Genomic DNA, 26,281 nt, shown 5'->3' on the forward strand with positions numbered 1-26,281 from the left:
TAAAAGAGGTAAACATCTCCTGTGTCAAGCCTGTTTTAATACCTAGAAAGTGTATGGCTTTATTCCTCGGGTGACCCAAGATTCTTTTTCACCCTTGGAGGGCGAAGGGACATTTGCCAAGACCAGAGTGTAAGGAACCGCGGCAGGAGGCAGGTTTAAGTTAAAATGATTTGATAAAAGTTCTTGATTATTTACCACGCAAGTTCCTTGACTAGGGCGTGTATCAGATTGAACTAAATCGCCCGTCTTTCGACAATAAAGACTCTTTCACCCCCTCTTGCCTCCTCCGCATTATTCAGTAAGCCGGTAGAAGTAGACATCTTTGTTTTCATGGGACCCACATCTCTACTAGTTCTCTCCCTCTCGCAGCTCTGCTTACTGCGTCCAGGAGAACTAACTAGTGATGTCTGTGTACGGTTTTTAAATGATCCATCACCCCCGCCGGTCTCAGGCTGTATAGTTGTCACTTCCTTTAAACACCCTCCAATGGATACTAGTCCTGTTTCTATTTATCCAATCTACTCTCCCGAATGCCAATGATGTCTTTAATAAATATGGTTAGGTCGGTTAATAAACTCATGATTCCCGACAAGTTATTGGCGGATTGGCCTTTACTTTTACTTTTATTTTTCTGACAAATTGCACGCTCTTTACCTTTGGCGGTGGTTAGAGTGTCTTTTCCCTGTTGTAGCTTTGGAGCAGGTTTTAAGGTGTTTGGGGCAATGGGAGCTTTATGTATCAGTGGCGATAGTTATGGGGGCATCTTTCTTCTTAGAATACACACTCTTTTAGGCGGTGACAATGGTGCGACGTCAGGGTCATTTAAAGAAATCTCATCACCCACAATCTGGACGCAACCATTTTTGGATTCTGCGATTGTCACTTGTGAGTGTAAACCCTCCCCCCCCCCACCCCCCCCCACCCCCCACACCTGCACTCTATGAGGGATGTTTTGGGATGAGCCATGTGAATCTTTATTCAGTGCCTCCTCAACATTAGAAATTTGTTTTTCGAGAGCACCCACCGCCCTCGTTCATTAGTGACATATTGGTGTCTTTAGCCTTGTTTGCTGGTTGCCCAGGCATTGAATTATGTAACTTTCTCTTTCCCATGTCGTGAACCACAAATCAGCCCCGACCCAAACAATGAGAACAGGCCTCAAAACACAATGACTCACAGACGGTACACCTCTCCAATTAAGTATGTGCCCCCGAATAGATGGTAGAACGATTAAAGCAGTCCATAGTCAATAAATTTACCACAATCAGGAAGTCTGGGATAATGATCCAGAGAGCCAAGAGCTGTGGCCCAGCCCAGCCTCTTCCGGTCCATGACGGGCAAGGAAGGGCCCGCCCTTGGCCCGGGCGAGCCCGCGCTGCGGGTGCCCTGTGGGAGAATTATGCGCCGGCTGACGCGGAGATGATGCGCAGCTCCTGCTGTGAGATCGCTATGCTCCCTAGGGCTTGTGGTCCAGTGGCAGTCCGCAACCCGGTGTAGCAGTGGCAGGAATGGCAGGGTTAGCAAATGTGGCAGCAAGACAAGGTTGGCCGGGTTCCCCGCGCCGGGGGAGATCTGCGGGAGCTTTATGCGCAGGCTGGCGCGGAGATAATGTGCGGTTCCTGCAGTGAGATCGCTATGCCCCCTGGGGCTTGTGGTCCAGTGGCAGTCCGTAATCCGGAGTAGAAGTGGCAGGAATGGCAGGGTTAACAAATGTGGCAGCAAGATAAGGTTGGCCGGGCGCCCCGTGCCGCGGGAGCCCTGAGGGAGCTTTATGCGCCGGCTGGCGTGGAGATGATGTGCGGCTCCTGCCGCGAGATTGCTATGCCCCTGGGGCTTGTGGTCCAGTGGCAGTCTGTCCCGTGCCGCGGGAGCTCTGCAGGAGGTTTATGCGCAGGCTGGCATGGAGATGATGTGCGGCTCCTACCGATAGATCGCTATGCCCCCTGGGGCTTGTGGTCCAGTGGCAGTCCGCAATCCGAAGTAGACGTGGCAGGAATGGCAGGGTTAACAAATGTGGCAGCAAGACCAGGTTGGCCTGAGATCCCGCTCCGCGGAAGCCCTGCAGGAGCTTTATGCGAGGGCTGGCACGGAGCCGCGTGCGCGGCTCCTGCCGCGAGATCGATATGACCCCTGGGGCTTGTGTTCCAGTGGCAGGCCGCAATAGCAATGGCAGGGTTAACAAATGTGGCAGCAAGACAAGGTTGGCTGGGCATCCCGGGCCGCAGGAGCTTTATACGCCGGCTGGCGCGGAGATGATGCGCGGCTCATGCCGCGTGATCGCTATGCCCCCTGGGGCTTGTGGTCCAGTGGCAGTCTGCAATCCAGAGTAGCCGTGGCAGGAATGGCAGGGTTAACAAATGTGGCAGCAAGACAAGGTTGGCCGGGCGTCTCAGCAGCTGTGAGTTTGAAACCACAGTGTACCTTGTGTGCAAGTTTAAGAATGAAAAGAAGAGTTGGTCCCTGTTGGGCTGTTGACTAGGTGGAATGTGAAGGTCCGGTCTGTGGAAAGTTGGACATGACAGGAGAGATCCAAGTTGCTGTAGGGTGGGTGTGAAGGAGTGTTCAGGGCCATGTTGATCAGTGGGTGGCAGCCATACCTCTTCCTTTTTGTGCATGACATGGTGTGCTCTGTGATGTAGTCAAAGAGTAGAAGGACATTGTGGAAGTGGTGGAAGACCGGTTTCAGTTATGAAGTGGACAGCAAGCATGCTTTGATCATCATGAAGTATTGAATGTGTTCCGTGTCATTGTGATGAGAGGATATTTGGGATGTTTGGAATGTGTGATAATGGGTATTGGATGTGATTGTTGATTGTTGAGTAATCTCAAAATGGTGCACATGAGGCTTGTTGGGTAACTGTGGTTCTTATTAGAGGTACGTTATTGTGAGACAGGGGTTCTGGATCCCGACAGGCTCAAAAAGGTGTAGCCCTTGTCCACTCATAGTTTGGTCTGGTGGTTATAGGAGGTAGATAGGACATTGAGCATACCCAGCCACCAATTCCTTTAGCAAATGTAAAAGTGTAACATGAGGGCACATGATTTCAAACTAAATCCCATTGCCTTATTTATCTCAGCTTTTGCACAGTAATTGTTAAACTAAAAGCATTAGTGCTCTATACATGGCAGAGCTATCTCTCAATTAAAAGCTCACATATACCATTATATAGCCTTTTGATCATATGAGTGCATAAAGTGCTTTCTTTTCCCAAAAAAAGTCATAAAACTTCTCCTTCTTTCCCTGTCATCTTTCAAAACGTTTCAGAGGTCAAAATGTCAAAGCAAACATTGCTCTGGGCCCTGCTAGGCTTCTAAATGTTGAACTCGACCTTTAACCCTTTACCAGCTTTACCAGCTGTCCTATTTTGTGTGTAAGGGTTTCCATGCGGCTTTTCCCAATTCAAAGTGACCTTGGAGACTGATAGCTGAGAAGCAGACCTACTCCATTCCTGTTTTTTTGTTTTGTTTTTTTTAATTTATTTATATTCAGGCAGCTCAATAAACCACAATACATTGGAAGCATTGGTATGTAACCATATTGTGTACACAGCTTACAACATAGAACTTTCCGAAACTCCCCCCTTCCCCACTCCGTCTCTCCCTCCCCACCCCCAAACTCGCCACCCCATTGAGCACATGTCAAATCACCTTCATGAGCTGAGCTTCTCAGATTTACATGTCCATTATAATGTCCGACCCTCACATCATCACATTCTGGGGTCAATTGTACTGTCCTGGAGTAAAGGCAGCAGTAAGATTGGCATCTATTATTCCGGATTACAGCTTCCCTTTAGTGACGCACCACCCGATCCCCCCCACCTTCCACCCTCCTAGTTAGTTCACCCTCTGCTCATCCCTCTTCAGCGGCCGTGTCTCCTCCCTCTCCTGTACCGCTCAAGTCCTCATCCTCCTGCTGCCCTCTAAGGTAAGAAAGCAATGGGCCCCATATATCTTTTGGGCAGGATTTCATCAGTAGCTGCTCTGCGTATGCCAGTAAGTGTTCCTGCCAGGTAGTCATATCATGTATCCAGTCCTTAAACTTGGGCGCCCTGCCCCTTCCCCATCTACATGCTACCTGTCCACGCGCTAGTAATACGCCCATGAGGAGAAATTTGCGGTGTGGAGTGTCCGTATCCTCTATCAGTCCTAAAAGGGCAATGCGGGGATGTGGCTCGATGGTTAGGTGCAGCATATCAGTGAGCCCTGCAAACCCCTCCCTCCAATAGTCCGTCACTCTGGTGCAGGTCCACGCCAGGTGTAGGAAGTCTGCCGGGCCCTGTCGGCATCTAACGCATCTGTCATCTTCCCTAAGGCCTAGCCTATGTAGGCCTGCCGGTGTGTGGTACAGCCTATGTAAAAATTTTAAATGGAGCAAGCACAATCTACTGCTCGCTGAGACCTGCTCCGTGTGCCGACACGTCGATTCCCATTGCTCATCAGTGAGTGGTTGTCAGGTCCCTATTCAATGCTAGCCGGGCTCTAGCCTGTGAAATTGGGGGTTGTGAACGGACTCTTGCGTACAGCATGGAGGTGACTTGTCCGGGTGCCTCTGCCTGTAGCAGCAAGTGGGGGGAAGTGTAGATCTCTGGCTCCTTTGGGAAATCAGGGGTTTTTGCGCGTACACTCTGTTTGAGTCTGGTATATAGAAAGATATCCATGAACGTGTAGGTATGCTCTCCAAAAAACTGTTCTTTGGTGCGAAATTCCCCTTCATGATATAAGTCTCCCAAGGTGAAATATTGCAGTCTGGTCAAGAGATTTTGGCAAATTTTCTCAGTCGTCACCAGCAGGTACGGGCAATTACTCAGCGATCTTCTAGGGGAATATAACAGGGGGATGCCCTCCGACTTTGCCAGCCAATGCCATGCTTTGACTGTGCAGTCGACAGTGGTAGGGTCCTTGTCTCGCACTTTGTATGGTGTAAACAGATACCTGGACGGTGGGACCAGCGCCATATGGCCACTGCCTGGTGGGGCATGTAGGGGGGAGGATGGAACCAGTACACCGCAAAGTGCGCCTGCGCACTGTGGTAATATTGTTCGAAATCTGGTACATCGAATCCACCATATCTATACGGGAGAGTGAGTGTGTCTAACTTCAGCGCCTGCTTCCCCCCCATATCAAACGGACGAGCTGCGTTCTTAAAGTTGCGAAAAAGTACGCCCCCAGATGATAAGGTATGTTTATGAATAAATATAGAAATTTGGTGACTATAACCATCTTAATTAAGGATACGCACCCTGCCATTGACAAGGGAAGCTTGAGCCAGCTCGTTATATTGTCTGTCACTTTAGTCATGGCCCGGCCGTAGTTGGCCCTCATCAGAGTGTCTATGTCCCGGGATACGTATATCCCCAGATATTTAAAGTACTCCGTTTCCCAGTGCAATGGGTAGTCCAGAGGATGAGGGGATGTACTCTCAGTCAGTGGGAAGACGGCCGATTTGCCCCAGTTCATCTGCACTCCCGCGATCGCCCCAGATTTAGTGATTTCCCTCAAAACTGGATTTAGGTTCTCATGGGGCTTGCGGATATATAGAGTAATATTGTTGGCGTAAAGGGAAACCGGCACTTGTCTGGAGGGGTAAATGAAACCTCTGTGGTTATGATGTTGGCGTAATTTAGCCGCCAGGGGCTCAATGGCGATCGCAAACAGGACGGGGGACAAGGGGCAGCCCTGTCGCGTCCCTCTAGATATGGGAATTGGCTCCGGCCTAGCCCCATTAAGGAGTACTCTCGCAAAGGGTGCGGTATAGAGAAGTTTGATCCATTGGACAAACTGGGCAGGCATTCCCATGTATGTTAGGGTCCCAACCACATTGTCTCATTCTACCGAATCGAACGCTTTGGTGGCGTCTAAGAAGACCGCCGCGCATTTGGGATCAATGTCCTGTATGATTGCCAGCAGGGTCCGGAGATTGTGGGTTGTGGCCGGGTTGGGCACAAAGCCCGCCTGATCAGGTAGCACGATTTTTTCTAGGAGAAAATTTAATCTAGTAGCCAATACCGTGGCAAGGATTTTGGTGTCGCTATTGAGAAGTGACAGCGGCCGGTATGAGTTGCACAGGTCAGGCGCTTTGCCTGGTTTGAGTAATGATAAAATATGTGCCTCCCTCATGGTGTCAGAGTGCCTTCCTCTAGTGCTTCATAGAAAACCGCCTTAAGGATGGGAGCCAGAATGTGTACGTATGTTTTATAAAATTCTATAGGAAGCCCATCGGAGCCCGGGGATTTTCCCGACTTCATGCTCATTATGGGTTCCTTAATTTCATCGACCTCAAGATCCAGTGCCAAGAATTTTTGCTGCACGTCTCCCAGCCATTCAAGTGCCACATCATCGAAATAGTCCCCTAGGGTCAGTGCATGCTGCCTCTGCGTGGTATACAATTTCCTGTAACAGTCGGTCAGGGTAGAGATCTGGTCAGGGAGGGATCTGCATATTACGCCTTGCTCTGTTCGCAATTCAGTGACGTAGTTATGGAAACGCAGGGATCTGATTGCGCCTGCCAGTGATTTCCCCGGTCTGTCCCCTTCCCCGTATATTCTGGCTGCGCACTGTTTCCGTCTGAACTTACATTCCCTTTCAGCTGTCTCCATGTATTCTGACATCTTATCCCGCGGAGTGGCCCTCAACGGCCTCGGGTCAGTCTGGCTAGATAGCTCCCTTTCAAGTGTTTTCATCTCGGCATCCAGGGTGGTCAGTGTGCGTCGCAGGTCCTTCAGTATTCCCCCTCCTTTGGAGATGCACCACCCCCTTACGGTCGCTTTGAATGCCTCCCAGACAGTAGTAAGACTAGTCACTGACCCTGTGTTTCTAGGGAAAAAGTCCATAATCTCCTGCTCTATATCCGCCTTAAAGACGGCATCCTGCAGGTGTAGGGAATTGAGTCTCCAATTGAGAAAAGGTGCCAGATCCACAGGGGGTTTCACTTCTACCTTCACGGGGGAATGATCTGAAAATTTCTTGGCCAGGTGGGTCACTCCCTCCACCCAATTTACCATCCATCGTGCGACAAGCACGTAGTCCAGCCGCGACCAGGTGTTGTGCATGGCGGGAGTGATGCGTGCCTTCCTTTCTCGAGGGGTGTAAGTGGCGCCAAGCGTCCACTAAGCCAACGTTATCTATGAGGTCTCGGAAAGTGCGCTGGGAGGAAATGTAGTGGGCAGCCATAGCATGCGACCGGTCCGCATCCGAGTGTGCCACCGTATTAAAATCCCCCCCCCCCCCATATAGTGTACCTACAGCCTAATGTTTGTATTTTACCCTGGAGCAGAAGCATGTAATGTGGATCGTCCGTGTTCGGCCCAAAATAATTCACAAATACTATTTCATGCGACTGTAGTGTGCCCCACAGCGTACAGTATCGTCTCTCGGGGTCAATGTCAGTACCACCCTTTACAAATCGAACTCCCCGCTTAATGAGTATTGCTACCCCTCTAGCATATGAGGAGTAGGAGGCGTAGTAGCTGTGTGAGGCCCACCAGGATGCAAATATGGGGTCTCTACCCTTCGGTAAGTGCGTCTCTGGCAAGAGCGCTATTTTGATATGATGCCTGTCTAAATAACCCAATATCTGCATACGTTTCCTGGGGTCCCGCACATTCCAGGACACAACGGAAAGGCTCGTATTATCCTTACTTCCCTCGCCCAGTGATAAGAGTGTGATCGTGATGGTCCGGATAGTGAACGCGTCCGTTCCTCTTCAACTCCAAGTGTAGCATATCAGTAACATTACAGTTACCTCCCCTAACTCCGACACCGGCTACCCCAACTTGCCAGAAAAGAACTACCCTCCCCCACCCCCCAAACAGTTCCCTGAGTCATAGTGCCCAGGCAATAAATTCCCAAACCTCTAAACACATAAGGTAACACATGGGTAATGCCCTCAGTGGGGGGCGCCAGGGGCTCCGCCTGTTCCACTTCACCTCCCTATTGCACCCATCCACAACCACCTGGGTCCCAGGGGCCGATCTGACGGAACGGAGGTGAGCGGCCAGGAGCTAATATGTGCCTTCAAGTCAATATGAGTGTTATACATCACCATGCCGCCATGTTGCATTCCAGCCCAGGTCCAATGCTATGCAGTTCCTTCGCCTCAAGAAGGCTCCAACAAAGGAGAATGAGAGCGCAAACAGCGCCTTGGAGCTGCTTCCTGGGAAGTCTATCTTCTGTCTCGTTTTAGATAGTCCTCTGCTTGCTGGGGTGTCATGAAGATATGTTGTCGGCCCGATGATGAATCCGCAGCCTCGCCGGGTACAGCATTGCATACTGGATACTTCAGGATTGTAGTTGTTTTTTCACCGCAAGGATCTTTCGCCGGGCCTCCTGCACCGCCTGGGTGAAATCAGGATAAAAGGACAAGGTGGTATTTTCGTATTACACGTCTCCCTTCTCCCTTGCCAGTCGCAGTAGTGTGTCCCTGTCTCGGTAATTAAGGAACTTCCTTAAGATCGGGCGTGGCGTTGCTCCCGGAGGGGGCTTCGGTGCCAAGGGACGGTGCGCCTGTTCGATTACCAACTGCGCAGAGAAGGAGTCTCTCCCAAAAAGTTCAATCAACAAGCGCCCCATGTAGTCTTCTAGCCGGCCCGTGTTAGTTGTTTCGGCAAGGCTCAGCATGCGGACATTGTTCCTTCGAGAAAGCGATTCCAACTCCTCATTTTTGTCCGCTATGAGTTTTAGGAGTTTGTCCATTTGCGCCATGTGCTGCCTGTTGGTGGTTGCCCCGTCCTCCAAGTCCGACACCCTCTGTTCAGCCTCCTTGAGGCGCTCTTCGTGCCCATCCAGTTTCGCTACTACGTTGTCCAGTCGATGATTCATGGAGTCTATTTTGGAGTCAATGGAAGTGAGGCTTTGCTGCATGCTCACCAGGAGGGTTTTCCAGCCCTGCTCTCGCGTCTCTGGTGGGTCGTTGTCTCCCTGGTTCTTGGAGTTTGTTCCCGATGTCTTGCGTGTATCAAACGGCAGTTTCAACTGTTGTGGCTCCGTTTTGCCCATTGTGCCGGGCTGCGTACTATATGATTGCGGCGAGTGAGGGAGGTGGGACAGCCTGTCCCAAAGTCGCACCTGTCACTGTTGGTCCAGTCTCGTCAGGCTTGGGGTTCCGTCTACAGGCATCCTCCAGTCTGTTCAGCCTGAGCGTGCAGGGTTTCACATCTGCCCAGCACCTGGAAGGGAGGCGGATTCCACAATTCGTTCCCTGGTTCTCGGCCAGCGAGGATGTCCCTTGTGCAAGTGCCGTCCCTTTCAAGGGTTTTATTTCCTGTTCATGGGCTCCACCTCAGTTGGATGGGGGAGAAGGTGCGTGGCTCACCAGTGTGTGACCACCCTAATATATGGGCCTCAGCCGGAGCGATGCAGACCACTCTGCCACCATGCGTCAGCGTTCCTTAGTGATCCCGGGGCTGCTGCACGGTCTCTAGTTACTCAATGAGTGCGGGTGTTTCAGGATCATAGACAGTGGGGGCAATGTCCCGGGTATAGCTGTGCGTCTTGTCCCAAAATGGCGGTCAGTGCCTTTCTATCCCACAGCAATGTGCGTCCCTTCTGGACTATGGAGCTGACTGCCTCTAGCAGGTGCCTCGATATGTCGTATACTTGTAAAGCGCACAGCTGCCCCAGCAAAGGGGCGTCCCGGCGCTGTATACCGCTGGGGAACCCATCCTGGCTTTCCCTGTGAGATGATCCCTCCTGGGCATCTCCAAGGTGAAGACAAGCATCCCCGGCTCTGATGGGGCCGTTAGTAGAGATTAAGCAAGCTATTGCCCAGAGTTGCTGAGTGGGACCCATGGTTGGAGTAGGCACCGAGGCGAGAATTATCGAGTCTGCTGACCATGGCCCAAGACCCTGCTGCATCGGGAATCGAACCGTGGTCCCGGGCCGACCTCTGCTTTCTGGTCTGCCGCCTCTAACCAGTGAGCCACACCACTCCATATGTGCGCATGAGTCTCTATTCTGGTGCCCCGCCGAGGCTTGATGGGCCGGGCGCCTGTCCGATGCAGGCGCCTCGCAATTGTCCTGGGGGCCCGCGCAACTGTGAAGCTCAAAATGGCGTTCCCGCGGATCAACTCCGCAGCGCTGCTCCCTCTCGTGCGGTGCCAGGGCCTCCAGATATACCACTGCTGCGGCCGCGTCTGTGGTGAGGAATCTAGTTGCACTAACCTGCTGCAATGTTCAAGGCTGCCCGAAGTCCGCCACGCAGCCCCCTAGGTGCCTCACTCATGCCCGCCTTCGGCCTAGACGGTCCAGGGGGCCTGCACGTATTTCCCTCTCGGATCGCCCACCGCGGCAGGCAGTCAGGGGCGGACGTAGTAGGCGCAAGTGTTGTGGGCGCACAGCCTGCTCCTCGTAGTCTCGATTGGGCTTTCACTTTGTCTGCCGGCCGGCCTGTGCCACCCCGGCCTTGCGTAGATTTCCAGGCCGTTCCAGGGGACCAGCACCTGTCTCACCTCCGGTCCGCGGCATGCCTTCCACCCGATACTAGGCTCGTGTCATCAGGCATCGGGCTGAAACTTGCCCCACGGCTGCAGCGTGTCTTCGCAATTTCGTAGGTGATATTTACGGCGCGTTAATTGTAGGCATGATGAGGATTATGAAGATATTTTCTCCCAGCTCGGCGAGAGCACTAAGCAAAGGCAGCCATTAAGGTTTAGCGCCACCTAGCACCCCCTACTCCATTCCTGTTTTTCCAGTAATTTAGAGGTAAGAGAATAACTTCTTCTGGTTTTCATATTTTTTTTCAATTGTAAGCAGTGTGCGGTACACTTTTCTAGCAGTATAGAGGTCAGCTATTTATTCTATACTTAAATGTGTGCATTTACTAAAGCCTGAGAGCAGTTTAAAAGCTGCTCTGATTGGCAGAATTGCTTTTATATAGTGGATGTTACCCAATTTCGACTGTGATGTTTGGGGCACTTAAAATTGAATATCCTACATTGTTTTTGCATAATCATCATCCCCAGAATGTTCCCTACACATTCCAAAGATGTGGCATCAGAAATATATAATGTATACCCTTATAAAAATGAGTTTTGTTCGCCTGGGTAAAGTGACAGTTCACATGTAAGTTTCCTCATATTGCGGTACAGCACTGCTTACATTCAATTTTGATGCTAGGAGTTCATAGTATGATTATTAGGCTTTATAAAGATTAAAAAACAAATTTAATGCACTTATTTTTAATAACTTTTTTTCATATAATCCCCCATTTTTTTTAATAAAACCAACCATTTTGGTGATCCCTCATATGTAAAGCAAGCTTCATCCCTTGCCTATCAGATTTAGACGCATTCATTTGTAACCCTAAGCACAGAAGCCTAACTTGAAACATGAAAAATCTGCTCCGCTTTTTAAGGAAAGTCATTATTTAACATCAAAAACCACAGATGTGCTTATGTAAAAAGGAATTAAGAAAGGAAAATCCCTACTGTCAATATTTCCCTATTATCCAAAATCATAAAACTGATTTTTTGTAACATTTTTTTAAAAGCATGTAAGCCTCTATACCAGGTTGGCACTAATTCAGCATTTTCCTTCTGTGGCTAGCAGTCAGGAACAGCCATATGCTATTTACACAGCGGTTTGAAAGAATATGTTTCTAGCGTTGAAATGTAAGCAGGTAACAGTCTATTTAACAGTTAGCCATTTCGAAGTCAGACATTTCAAGGCAGTCAAAATCTATCGTTCCATAATGTGTGTTTAGTTCAGCATCAACCAATTTACTCAGATGATATGAATGCCTTTTAATATCTAATACAATGTATCTTAGGAAAATGCTGTAACATTTTCTATGTTTGTTTAAATCATTACAAAACACACAATCTCGTTTTTGAGGCCTATTTTATTCCTATTGAATGTGAATTCTAATGTTATCTTTAGCATTGTGGTAGTTTGCACATGTGTATAGTTTCTTACTCTGTCAATTTAATAGTAACATGTAGCTATGTAGCATATGTCATAGTTCATTTCTGGATTTTTTAAATATTTTTATTAATTAAGTGACATTTTTCATAACAGAATGATGACAACATAAGATAAACAAACACATTGAGCTCATTCCAGACATTTACAGAAGGGGGTCATACACTCAGAACACACAATACAACGTGCTTAAGGCTAGCCATTCTTACACAAAAAGCGCAATCGCTCTTTATTCACACAAGTACCACCAATGTTAGATCACAACCCACATATACATTGAAACACGCGATTAACCCACAAATCAACGCTTAGGACATAAACAAAAGACAGCCCACAGACTGTACTGAAACCAAACCGTTTATAAATACTAGCTGTAAGTCATATTTACAAGAAATGCTTCTCAAAAGTAGCCCAAAAAGACTTCACAAAAATAGCCCAACAGACTGTTCCATTTTCAAGAAGCCAAAATACACTCAATTCACTAACGTTGGCTGTCAGAACACCAAAAATCTCTTTGCATATCTCCACTTATAAAAGTGCGCAGAATAGGATCCTTTTTTTACTTCTAAGTCTATTCACATCCCATTATGGTACCTCCAAAAAGCAACATATTCTTCGATGTGCGCTTGAAACAGGCATACCAAAAATATTGCAAACTATACAATATTATACCCAAAGTAGCACTTAAATAATGTGCCAATCAAATTTTATAAAAAGTAGAGAAAAGTCTCTTCATTACCTGCCTACACAAATTGCAATTTATATATTTATATATATCCCTAAATTCCCGTTTTTGGCCAAGTTCTAACTATCACGTTTTATCACTGGTTATCACGTTGTATCACTTTATCTCACGTTATATCACTTTGAATCTCACGTTATAGCACTTTATCTCACGTTATCCCACTTTGTATCTCACTTTATTGCACTTTATCTCACGTTATAGCACGTTATCTCACTTTATTTGTCGTTTATCTCACTTTATATCACGTTTATCTCACTTTATATCACATTTTCACAGCCGGCGCACTTCTCTTAAAATCTCACAAATGACCTTACCGTGCATAGGTCTCCAGATTCTAACTGCCAAGTCCTCAATAACCTAACGGTCGTTTCTGGAATACTCACGCCAAAAATGTTCTCAGTCAGGAGCGGTAAACATTTGGAGGATCAAACCACGAAGACCAGAAATATACTGGGCTGCAGAGACCTAGAATCTCCAGAATTTCTGTGAACAGGGTACCTCCTTAGTAGAATCCTGTCCTATCTTCCTCAGTAGATTCCTGTCTCCTGTCAAGACCACTCCCTTGGATAGCCGCATTCTCTGATGAGGTTCACGTTGAGGCGCCATTTGTAGAAAATAGAAACCTTCTCAGGGGTCTCACTGATACACCTCCAACAAAGAAGAGATTGGCACAAAAGCTGTAATATCAAAGAAACATAATTATTATTAACCTCAGATGAGGGAGACTTCATCACACAGTACCCTCAGGAAACTGTATAAGGCAGTCTAAGGAGTACAGAAAACAGGGGCCTTGTATATGCTTAGGTTTACATAGCATAAAACCAAGGCGAGGTCCTGGCACATGTAAGCATGCAAAATGACTAATATGGGTATACAAAATTTGCTTGCTCAACAAAGTGGGAGGAGAGTCCAAACTGAGCACATTAGTAAGAATAGCCTGACAGTTCTATACTAGGTGCTGGGGCATTCTACTAGCCAGGCCCCTCTGAGCATGTGCAATGCTCTGGAAGAGGGAAACAGTAGATGGCGAGCACATGGCTAACTAAAATGGCTGCCAAATACAAAATGGCTTTCAGCTCATGCTAATAGATCCCTGCAATCTTCAACAAAAACATTGTAAATACCTGCATAAATTCTCCCGCAATGCTCACTTTCAGTGTATCAAATTTCATATTTTGCATAGAGTATACCTCACCTAGGTTACAGATAATATTCCCACAACATTGGATGCTTGCCCCTAATGCCATGCAACAGGATCTTGTTTTGAAGTTGCCCACTAATACAACTTTTTTGGTCCAAAGTGATAAAGGATATATCTATAATAACAGAGTTCCCTCTGATGGACTACCTTATTTGTTTATTTCATTTGCAGAGTTTTATATAGCGCTGGCTAGACCGGAAGTATCAGAGCGCTTTATATGAGGATCAGCGAGTTACAAGTTACAATAAAATTACATCAGTTACAGGAGCAACATATAACATTGGAGAAAAACAGTGATTAAACAATAACATGAGTTAATAGCGCCTAGCATAGTCAAGACACTATTAATGGGGCATGGAAGGTAGAGGGGGAATGGTAAAAAGGAGTAAGGAATGAATATCAAGTCAAGCAGACCGGCAAGGGGGAGAAGTACTTCAGGGGGACAAAACAGTCAAAGTGAAAGAACAAACTAACAAGCTGGGGCAAACAATCCAAAAAACATCCTCTATATCAGTGGAAGTATAGGAAGGGAGGGGTGTTGGAGACCTAAGGGGGGGTCCAGTAGAGGAAAAAGGTCAGTCAAAAGAACAAAGGAGGAGACCAGCGAAATGGAGGATCGGTCGAAACCGCCAAGAAGGAGTACCCAGGTCACGGGAGCCGATGGCAATTATCTCAAAATGGTGGGATATACAAAAATCCAATGCAAAAACCATAAGGTAACTGACTCCACGGCTCCACGCATGGCAGGAAGGGGGAGGCAGCCATAGGATTACAGGGGGAGGTGGGGGAGGGAAGGAACATAGCGAAGAGACAAGGAAAAACTACGTCCACTGTCCGGCTGGGTAGGTGATGGCCGAGGGGGTGAAACTAAAGCCAATCTCCTCTATAGCTGCCTAAACAGCTCCACCGGGCATTGGCCATGCTTGCTCGGGCTCCGCAGTCAGTCCAACATTCATGGTTTCCACCCAGGGGGCATCATCATAGTTTCATTGGTTGCACCAGTGCCGGTGTTACTGGAAAACGCCGCCCGCCTCAACATCCAGCTCACCCCCAGGAGGGTTGAGTTATGTCCGTCAAGGTCGGCATCCAGGAACGTGGACAAAAGAATGCTGCAGGGAAATACAGTGTTCAGCCAAAAATGCAATGCAGCACCAATCACCTGGAATCTAAACCAGCATTTGCAATGCAATACCTGCATGGTTGTTTACTTTGCTTGCTCCCCATGCAAAACAATAAAAAGGTCACCGATACATTTACTAATCACTGTCTTATGCTAGCTAAGCATGCTAGTTCCATTCATTGGAAGCATGCCCATGCTCCACTATTGACGAACTGGAGACATGGGTCATAAAATGGGCCCAAGCAGTGAGTACAGTAATTCACAGAGAGGAAAATAGGGGTCCGAAGGAGCCCAGTTGCAGGATACTGGGACACAGTACTTGACAAATTTATAAAACATGCCAAATATGATGCTGCCCCCCCCCCCCTCATCCCAGTTTCTTTCTGATGAAACAAGACTATGCCAAGCAGCAATGGAGAAAAGTACTCAGTAAGCTGCTTTTTCAACTTACCAAGGCTCTTACTTGTCCCAAGCCAGTCCATGGCCTCCTATCCCCCCCCTCCTTTTTTTTTTTATTAAACCATTTTTATTGGCATTTTCAGTAGTTAAGTACTTCACATCAGTGTCGATGACATTGATACAAACGATCTATCATATACATTGTACATCTTGACATGAAATTGTATAGCATCATGGCATTTGGCCTCTCGTACAGTCCCAAGCTTGGTGGTGATTCTGTGGAACAAATGGTGAGACGGTATCGATATTCATGCAAGGTAGCCTGTATTGCGTGTCCTGATGTGAAGTGCACTATCGCTATTTGACCTGTATTATATGGGATGTTTTGTGCCAGTAATGACAGAAACTAAAACAAACACGGGAGGTAGAACTGGGATATACTGTGTCGTATATTGCGCCATTCGGCTGTAGCTGTCTGATAAGGGCAGTATGGTGTGGTGGCTTCCCTTGACCATTCTTCCTCTCAAGCACTTTCCCAATTAATATAGGCCTCTACCTTGCCCCCAGTCTAATGACTTCTACCTCCCATCCAACCAAACCATTTAAATTCACTTCGAAACATACTGGACCAATTTGGCAAATCCTCCACTGTATCATATTTGCCACCCATGCTGCCAATCTAGCCAGAGTTGCCATCTGAGCAAGCTCCAGGCCTCTCACCTGAATCATCAATGGCATCAGCACAGCCAATGATGAAAAAGACATTATCACCTCCCGACCACCAACTAATATAACAGGTCAGCATTTAGATTTGCAGCAGCATTGACCAGTCGAATATGTCAGAAAGTGTGCTACCAACTCACCCAAAAACACTGTTGTTCAAAATGTGAATATTAAGGATGCAATAAAACCTTATCTACCAATCCAGAGGGATAAAATAGTAAAAGGTTAATCAGAAATCAGTACAAATGGCCATCTCATGAAGTCAACCAGCAGTGCCCCTCTACAAAACTCAAATAGTAACAATTCAAAAATATTTTACTACCATGCTGGCATGAGGGACGAAGTATTGGAAAGTGCACCAGACATAACTGACCCTAACCCAGCTTCAGCAAAACTCAACATCTTGTCTCTTCCCCTCCAGAGACTAATCTTGAGCATGGCACAATATGTTGGATGTCTCAGTCATTCCTGACTCAAACAACTGTCAGTCATCTATGCTAATCAATGCTAGAGCATGAAGCAAAAACAGAAATCGCATGTAAGACCCACTAGTAGACTTGCAAACCAAACCCGCTCTTCATTATAGCAACCTGTTTAAGAGATAATTTAACACCCATTCACACAAAAACATCTACATGGGCTACGTCACTTTCTTCAGAAATAGTACAAATGTAAACAACGATGGGGGACTTGCTGTGAAACATAAAAAACACTATACACATAGTACACTACACCCCCACCCGCTAGCTCCGCTCCGCCAGCCTTGCCCTCGCCGCTATCCCCCGCATCCAACGAACGACCTCCGGCGGCAGATCCTTCTCCTACCTCGCCGCCAAGACCTGGAACACCCTCCCTACCCACATACGGCAGAGCCAAGACCACCTCGCCTTCATAAGACGCCTCAAGACCTGGCTTTTCGAGCAGTGGCAGGACCCCCCTCCCCAAAGCGCCATGAGACCCTCACGGGTAAGTAGCGTGCTTAACAAGTACTCTGATTGATTGATTACATGAAATTTTAAGAACGCGAAACAATGCTTTTCCACTTCTCCCTTTCCCACAACTTTCTCAGCCTATCCTGGATACAATAAAATACAATTGAATGGACCACAGAAACCTTTGCATCCTTTGGGATCTCAATATCAGGTTTGAAAAAGCACCATTTTGCCAGACATCATGTCTGCTCACTATAGAATTGGTTTTCCACCAGTTGATCACTGGACCCACTCACTCAAAAGTCCCCACCCTAGATCCTATATTTGTAAGTAGTAAGCTGAACAGTTGCTAAGCGTTACAAGGTAGCGTCAGGGCATCAGGCAAGCCTGCCTGTTCTTCCTTCACTGGAGAGTCTTGTAGTGTAGGCCTCTTCTTGCACCAGACAGAACCCAGAGATCCTTCCCCATCGACTCGACAGACAGATAATCCAAAAAACTAGAGGCAGTTGCGAAAAAGAGTTCCTCAGCAGGAAACCTGGCATTCCATTCCCTTAACACTACCTGCCTTTTAGGATGATACACCCATGCTTTGTGGGTAAGGCAGCAGTTATCATGCCTAGTTTAGTCTCCCAGCTAATCTGAAAGACCATTTGCAGAGGTCGTCTGTGATGGCAGGACACATCCAGTGTATTATTACAGCTAGTTTGGACACAGGAGACACAGTAGACAGAGCCATGTGTTCCTCTGAAGGCCCGCTCCGATATATCCTGCTACGATCCCCTGATTTCTTTGTGGGTTGTCTAAGCCACAGTAATGGATACACCTTTTGACTTGTGCATCTCTTTGGAGACCAGGCAGATGTGACCTTAGAAAACGTAAAGTCTCGGAGAGTCACAGCCTGATCTCCAATACCCTGCAAAAGGTTACAGGTGGTTTTGGAAATTTCTGGGCTTCTCAAAGGGGATCCAGTGTCAACTACACCAAGCTTCCCATCCCTTTCAGCAACAAAGTTCCTTGGTTCAACAATACAAAGGCAGAGTCAAAGTAAGAGGGTGTCAGACTCAGCAGCCCTCCTACCCCTCCCCATCAACACACAGGAAAGCCATTTTAGCTTACCCTTGAAGATGCATGTTTGGCATTTCGAATGGTGGGTATTTACCTTTTGACTGGCCTGGGAGACCATAACAGTGGGCTCTTCAGATTGTAGAAAGTGGATATGCCCTACCTTTCCTACTGTCACCTCACTACATCAGAGGACCATGTTCTAATATTGCAGTAGGAGGTGGAAGCTCTGCTGAAGAAAGGAGCAGTGGCATTGGTGCCATAATAGGAAATTCAGCAGGGTGCCTACTCTATGTACTTCCTGGTTCCCAAGAAGGCCAACTGTTTTCTTCTGATCCTTGTCCTCATGCTCTTGAACATTTATGTCATGATACGCTCCGCAGGATCCAGTTGCCGCAAGTAAGGGTCCACCTCCTGATATCGCCAACACCCCAATATAGACACAGAGTGATTAGGCGAGGGAAAGGAATGGGAAGGGACAGCAAGGGGAAAAGGAACCTGTAACAACAAAAGACAAGGATATAAACAAAGCGAGAAAAAAGGCTACTCTCATGAAGTTTCACTATGCCCTTTCTATACCTTGTTAGCAAACAACAATTCTTCTGATCCGTACAACCACTGGGACATCACTCTGGCTATGCATCAAGCCTGAAACAGAGAAGTCTCACAATCAGGGAACCAATGTGCACAGCATGTCGTCAGCGCATTTATCGTCAGGCATATCCCATACATACCATTGTCTGTGCAATGCTTACAAGGAATGACTTTTTATGTCCCAGTTGTTTATAGCGATAATTCTACACCACACTGTCCCTAATACGTTAAGAGATTTGTTTTGCCCATTCCAAAAGTAAAGAAAATGATTCCAAAGGAAAAAAGAAAATACGATGCCTCCTGAATCATCCCCAGACACGGTACAGCGTGGTTGACTACCACCGCTCTGATAAATGGCAACACCTTTATGGATCTCCAAAGTACTCTTCCATACACGGAAACGCGTGGTTCCTATCACCACTGCGTTCCGCTATGGTCAGCACAAAATCCTTTGCTCAATAATCCAGCTGATAAGAACTCAGCCCAATCACTCCAGACATGGGAATGCGTGGTCCCTTTCACCACCGCATTCCGCTCTGGAAAACACTAAACTCAATGAAAGCAGCTGAGCTGCCAGTCGCATTGCTCCCAAGAAATGGTGTGTTCACAAACCTTCCATGACACCCATGAATGCTGAACTTCCGTTTGTTCCAGCTTTCCTCTACTTCGAGCTGGTCCAGGAACCACGAACATCGGAGCATAAGGGCGGCTCCCTCCCGCCTTAAACACTTCCTCTCAGCCGAGAGCGAGAAACGTCGAAATCCAGAATTACACACTTCGGCCGATGCGTGGCGTCTCCTCAAGTACCTCCTCCCCGTAGAGCATCATGGGAGTTTTAGTTCAGGTACGAGTGAGGTAGGTGCCGCTACGGCCGTTCCTGACAATTTACCTGCGCAAGGAAACGTTGAAGATGCTGTCCCAGTTTCAGATACTTCTGGTGGTGAAAGCAGAACACATAATGGTGTCTTTGGACTCACTGGACGCTTTTTTCTATTTAACCAGTCTTGCAGTCACACAGGAGGTTGCTATGGTTCTTGGTAGGGTTCAATCCCTACCATTTCGCAGTCCTCCTATTCGGATTGACATTATCTCCTCTAGTCTTCATTAGTATGACAGTGGTCATGTCATATCTCAGGAGGTTGAGGACCTTGGTAACCCTGTACGTATAAGACTAGCTGCTAAGAGCCACCTTGCTGAAGATAGTCTCACACCACTTGCAAGCGAAGGCATCTCTGATGTTTGACTTGGGTTATTCCATCAACATGTTTAAGACTCACCCAGAGCCTTCTCAGCGCCTCTTGTTTACAGGGGTTGTACTGGTTATAATATTGCTTTGAGCTTTCCTTCAGTCAGAGACGATCTGGAACATTCAGAATTTGAATCTGATGTTTCGGGAGGGAGCTTGTATTCCAGTCATGACTATTCTCCACCTGCTAGGTCTGCTACTTTCCTGCATCCTCTTGGTCATGCACAAGTGCTGGCACATGAGGTCTCTCCAATAAAGGCCCCCTAAGTCAGTGTTTTCAACATGACTGATATCTTGAAGACACCATTTTGGTGTTCTGGAATTCTGTGGTGGACCTAGTCTGGTAGTTGGCAGAGAAGAACCTAATTCAAGGCACGTCCTTCTGGTTTCCTTTTGTGTGGCTAATGTAGTAATGGATGCAGCCATCCTCAAGTGGGATGCTCCTCTGTAGGAACTGGAGATTACAGGAATTTAGTCTCCTGAGCAGCAACCTAATCATATTGAGGGTGATTTGGTTGGTGCTCAAGGCATGCTTTCCTTTCATTCGCTGTCTGTCTTAATAGGTCTTGACAGACAGCACAAACCGTGATGTGGCATGTTAACAAGCAGGGAGGAGTGGGCTCTCACCTTCTCTGTAAAGAAGTATTGAGACTTTAAATTGGGCTCAGTAGCATGGGATTTGGATAGTCACCAACCATCTGGATGTCTATCTGATTTCTATTTCCTTGATCCCTCATGTTCTGAAGAAGATTCACCTGGGCTGAGTACAACTCATCTTCATTGGTTAGACATGCAGAGAAGGATGTGTAATGCAGACTTTATGTACCTCTCTTTGTTAAACCCACTCCATCTGCCTCTCAGGGCGGACCTCCTCTCTCAAACAGAGGAGCAGATTCTGCACTCCAACCTGAAAAGCCTCCACCTTCATGCCTGGATAATGAACGGGACCCTTGAGCTACTTCCTACTGTCATCAGATGTGATCGATGTGATCTTATCTACTTGGTGTGTAGAATAGGAAGTAGATCCCTTGAAGGCTCGCCTATCTGAGATCCACCGATTTGCGCTTTTGCTGGCCCAGCTTGGCTCTGAGGTGTGGATCCTAGAAGGATACTTAGTAGCCTTGTCATCTTTCCTCTTCCTCCTTGACCAGTTACCTGTTTAAATTGCTTACAACAATACGGCTTCGGAAGGGACTGACAAATCTGTTTCTTCCAATGCTCTGTCGTGCCCCGATGGGACATAAACCTGGTTTAAGCCTTTGTGATGGGTGCACTCTTGGATTTGCTTCACAGTTGTCAGCTGTGCTTCCTGACACTTAAGACTGTTTTTCATGTTGCTATTATGTCAGTGAGGCACATTAGTGAGTAAAGCAGCTTTAGACCCCAATTTGGTGACCCCTTACGATCTAGGGCAATCTATTACCCTTCCCACCTTTTAGCTCATGCACCACCCCACCAAGGAGAAGCAGCTGCATCAGCTGGATCTCAAGCGGTCAGCCAGATACGAACTACAGAGACCCCCCCGGCAGCGTATGGGTAGGTCCTCCGACATTCCTGCGGTTCATGCCACGACACTGGAAATTCCAGGTGTCTTTACCTGCCAGGAGTTGAGTGGCCAGTCACCAATACATTTTGGGCCATCGCATTTACAGGTACCACTGTTTGAGGTTCACTCTGTGGTATATCACGGTTAGTAAACCAGAACACCACTTATAGTGTAGATAGACCGTCCTTTCTAGGTCCTTGAAAGGTCCTTTCTTCGACCACATGAAGTTGAGGGCAATATCCTGACGCATTATACCAGAAAAGCGCCACTCTCTCTATATATTTTTTAATCAGGTTGGAAGCCAGATTCATTACAATTATTTTGTTTGGACTTCCATTTCCTGTTTTACCTTTGCACAGCCTTCACGTAGCACATCTACACTTTGAGGTCCCTCACACCCACGGCACCATATGACAAGGAATGAAAGATCTTCACCAAAGAGCCCCTCATAGGGTTCCCATCCGGTATTGCAGCGCCTACCTGACGAGGAGCAAGCACTATGATGAAGCATGACACCCAGCAGGCGGGGTGTGTGAGGACCCCAATGCCGAAAGGAAGGATCCCCCTTTCCCTCCTTTTCTAAGGGTAACCTTGCCTTCTCACCTGACCTCGCTCCCTTTGCCTTATTAGGAACTGCATTCCCTCTTGTGTTTGACCACCCCAAAGTGGTACGGTCTGATGACCAGCTCTTCATTGGATAGACTGGTAGCAAAAACAGCCTAGAAGAGAACTCTGTCCCACTGGATAATGTTGTGCATCAAATTATGCTATGCCCTTGCAAAAAGGGAAATGCTAGATGGAATCTGGGCCCACTCTACCCAGGCAAAGGCTTCCACCTTGGCCTTGCTCATGTCGTGCAGCAACATTGACTTCCCTTCACACAGTTGCCAAGCATTATTATGTGGACTCGGAGGTGCAAATCGATGGCCATTCTGCGTACTCAGACCTTCAGGATTGCCTCATCTGACCATCCTTCAGACCCACCACCTGTGAGGGATACTGCTTTGGAATCTGCTTGAAAGATGAGGAATATCTGCAGGTAGAAGTGTCATCGGAAGAAAAAGTTACTTGGATCCAGTAACAATCGTTCTTGCAAAAACAACTTATTGATAGTAGCTGAGCAGCCTCGTGGAAGATCCAACTCACTTTCATGAGGCACTACTGTTCACATGCACAATTATCTAAAGACTTAGTAGTGGCCAAGTACCCTGTGTAAATTGTTCCAATAAGCATGTCCCCCCGCCCCCCTCATTCTGCTATATTGCATTCACAAAATTGTAATGCACTTCTTGCTATTCTGATTCAAGCTTGTGGCTCTATAAAGGATCCAGTACGGGAGAAGAAACAAGTAACTAACCTATAACTCTCATTTTTTCACTTTGGTATTCTACTATAGTTTTGCATGCAGACCTTTTTCTTTTTCCGTGGCTCACCTGGCTTAATAACCTTTCACAATTGAATTTTGAAATATGAACTGTGCTGGTCTCCTTTGGTGGGCAGGGGTTGGGGGTAGTTTATTGCAGTGCATATTTACTTTGTTAGCTGATTTTTAATGGGACTGTTAACTAGATGACAAGGAATTATTCTAGTATGTGAATCCCTTAAATATACCAATGCTGGAGAACTGTACTTAGATACAAGTAACTTCTTTCATCACATTTCCGGTCAACATTTTGGTAACATGTAATTTTTAATAAATAAGTAGCATGTTATGGCAACATTTTCACTTTTCTTCCCTGTGTAGATTTTGCTCTGAGCGTCTTCGTTCGCTGCTACGCACATTGGAGATTGCAGATATTGCAGATTTTTCCCCGATCACACTCATTGCCAACTTTGCCACTCTAGTTAGCACCTACGCCAAAGGTAAGAATGACAGCCTACATTGACATGTAGCCTAAAAGTATGGAGGCGCTTATCAGTATTACCTTAAATATGAAAAGCCTGTAGCTAAATGACATATTTATAATATCTAATCCACAAGGGCAAAAGTGGAAATATCCCAACGAGGTCCTTGGACACTAGGGAATAGTAATATAGCATTAGACATCTGTGCCAGAGGCTGCATTGGTCTTTCCACCTTGTTTACATATATGGCATCTTCAGTTCCCCAGGGGCAAAAATATGCAATGTTCTGAGTATCAGTGTCAATATACTTTTTTGAAAGTTTTTGTTAAATAGGTACTGGCCCACCACTTTGTTTTATTACAGAACATTCATAGTCTAGCAAAGTGTAATGTTTACTGTTAGTTGTGATCTGAATTATATGTCTTGCTCGTAACTCTTACTTTCAGTTTCCCATATTCTCTATTCCTTCTTAAAGTAGCAAGCACACAACACATTCTTCTCTTTCAGCGACTCTCATCTGTAATTCATTGATCACTTGTCATTCTTTCTTTTCTTATCTTTGTTTTTTTTCTGTTTCGCTCCATTTTTTGGGGTTGTTGATAGAGGCCGCTTTAGTTGTTTTGCTAGCCTCATTTAACAAAACAAATTCATAAATAGTGATAAATACCTAATGCATATGCGGAGCGACGTTTGTCGCAACTCTTCATCCATTGGTCTATACAACTCTCATGTTTTCTTTTCAAACACCACAGTCTACAGCAGAGCTTTCCAAACTGTTGCAAAACGTTAGTGTGTCGGCTGCCATGTGCGAGTGTGTCGCGCGAGACTCGGTCAATGCATCATGCAGGACGGTACTGCGCATGTTCCTGACGCAGTACCTGTTAGTGTGGAAGGCGGAAGAGGATGAGTCTCCTGTGGGGGGCAGCAAGCTGAGGTAATTGAAATTTTTATGGTCAGGTATGTCCCCTAACGTGTACCCCAACGTCTCCATGTACGAGTTTAAAGTGCATGTAACTTCCCTCCGCAACCGAATCCGAAGACGCAAATACATTTGCGTCCAATGTTAACATGTCCTCTATCAGATCCACCATGAATGGATTGATAATTCAGTTCCTAACTATGCCTTGCCAACGTCTTTACATGGTGCACTTTCACGTTTTTCCTGGCTCTGCAGAGCTAGGCCCTGATTTCTGCCTTCGAACCACTTTTGTCTCCGTCTCTGAAAAGCTGCAGCGTGGAGATGCATCCCCGACCTCTGCCTTACTTCCTGCCAAGCGAAGCGGTGCTTGGCTCGGCCTGGCCTGCTTGCCAAAACAGTATTTTACCTTCGAGTTATCAGCATAGCCAGCTCAGCCTCCTCGAAAACACATTCCAGTCTAGTGAAATAGGTAAACAGTTTCCCGGTTGCAGAGCAAAGGGCCAAACCTTCCTGTCTCCCTCATGTAATTCATTGCTCCTGTTACCATGGTAGGCCCATGGCCCCGCGCATTGCACTTAGACACATATGCATTTAGTATAGAATAGCCTCTGCCCGAGAGACCTTTTACTTCAGATTAAACATACCCCAAATACAAGATATCAGACATGCTACAGGAACAGGTCGGTCTGACATGCCAGACGTCTGTCTCTTCTACTAGTGCTAAAAGTCAGACCCTCAGCTTTCTCCAGATACACGTCAATCACACGTCATTCCAGCTGCGCGCGCACCCAGGGTATAGGTTTTAGCTGACTCTGCAGAATCTTCTATGCAACCACCCACTTATGACACTTTTCTGTGACGTTTCCAGCACACACCTCCGTGCACGCCTCTATACACGCCTTTTTGCTACGCACATGTGTTCTTATCATATTCTTTTCACTTGTCACGCCTACTGTATTCATTGCTATTGCACAGTTTTACTATATATGTCATGTACTGTTAATAAATCGTTGACATCTTTTTGCCATCATTGCATATACCCCCGAACCCTTGTATTGATGGAATTGATTTCCATGGCTCTATCCATCCCGAATTAAAGCCCGTATGACTCAGACACCCCGGACTCTGCCTCTCATTTGATTGAGCTATTCTTTTACTTGTCAGTAATTATACGGTAAAAATTGACCGGTAAATTATATTTACCACATAATTTGGCGCCCCAACAGGGACCCCTCCCCCACCCCACGCGCCGGCGATGCGTCGCAGGCCTTGCCCCCTGCCACATCCGTGACGGACTCCTATGCGCATCTGCAGGTTTTCCTGTATCTCCCTCAGGCCTACGGAGGTGACGGAGACTGCGATCGACATCCAGACGAGGCGGTGAGGAGTGCGGAGGATCCCGACCAGAGCCCAGCCGAAAGAACAGTGTCCGAGGTGTCCAGAGGCCCACCTGTCCGAAGCGTCGAGGTGCATGCGTAGTGCGCAGCAGCAGTGACGTCGTAGCGGTCCAGTCCAGTCGAGTTTCCGAGGCCTTCCGTTCCGTGCTTCCCGGTGAGTACCGTTGCTGGGAACGCATCAAGACGGGTGCATTAATTTGTGCCCGGTCAAGACGGGTTTGGGTACACAGATCCGGTCTGCACTGTTTTAGCAGTGTATCTGTACTGTTTAGCAGTGCATCTAGTAATTCAGTTATTCAGCGATTCAGATTTGTTTTCGTTATAGAATTCGTTGGTAGTCAGTATCTGTTCGAAATGTTTCAATGTGTTTAATGTTGTGGTATGAGTGATTGTTTGCATTTCTTTACTGTGTTTATTGTGTTCACGTCCAGAGTTAGGTAGCAATGCCTTTGTTCTCGAAATTACGACAGATAGGAACTAGGAAAGGGATACTTGAAGAAGCAGTTCCCATCCCACCTAGGGACACTCCAGGACATTTTATGTACCATAAGCATGGCTTAGATGCCATACTGTACTTAGACTTATGGGTGTATTATACGAAAGACTTGGCAGAAAATCAGAGATGGCCCGTTACAG

General features: G+C 47.0%; 1 protein-coding gene across 1 annotated transcript in view; it reads left to right on the top strand.

Annotated features, from left to right (window-relative positions):
- ERCC2 (ERCC excision repair 2, TFIIH core complex helicase subunit) overlaps nucleotides 1–26,281 on the top strand; it is a 535,569-nt gene that overhangs the window by 56,343 nt on the left and 452,945 nt on the right. Inside the window, exon 6 of the mRNA XM_086939493.1 lies at nucleotides 23,229–23,347. Within this exon, the coding sequence (XP_086795619.1) occupies nucleotides 23,229–23,347 (119 nt within the window). The remainder of the gene's footprint in view (nucleotides 1–23,228; nucleotides 23,348–26,281) is intronic.

This window comes from Lissotriton vulgaris, chromosome 9, assembly GCF_964263255.1.
Source record: "Lissotriton vulgaris chromosome 9, aLisVul1.2, whole genome shotgun sequence".
Lineage (NCBI taxonomy): Eukaryota > Metazoa > Chordata > Amphibia > Caudata > Salamandridae > Lissotriton > Lissotriton vulgaris.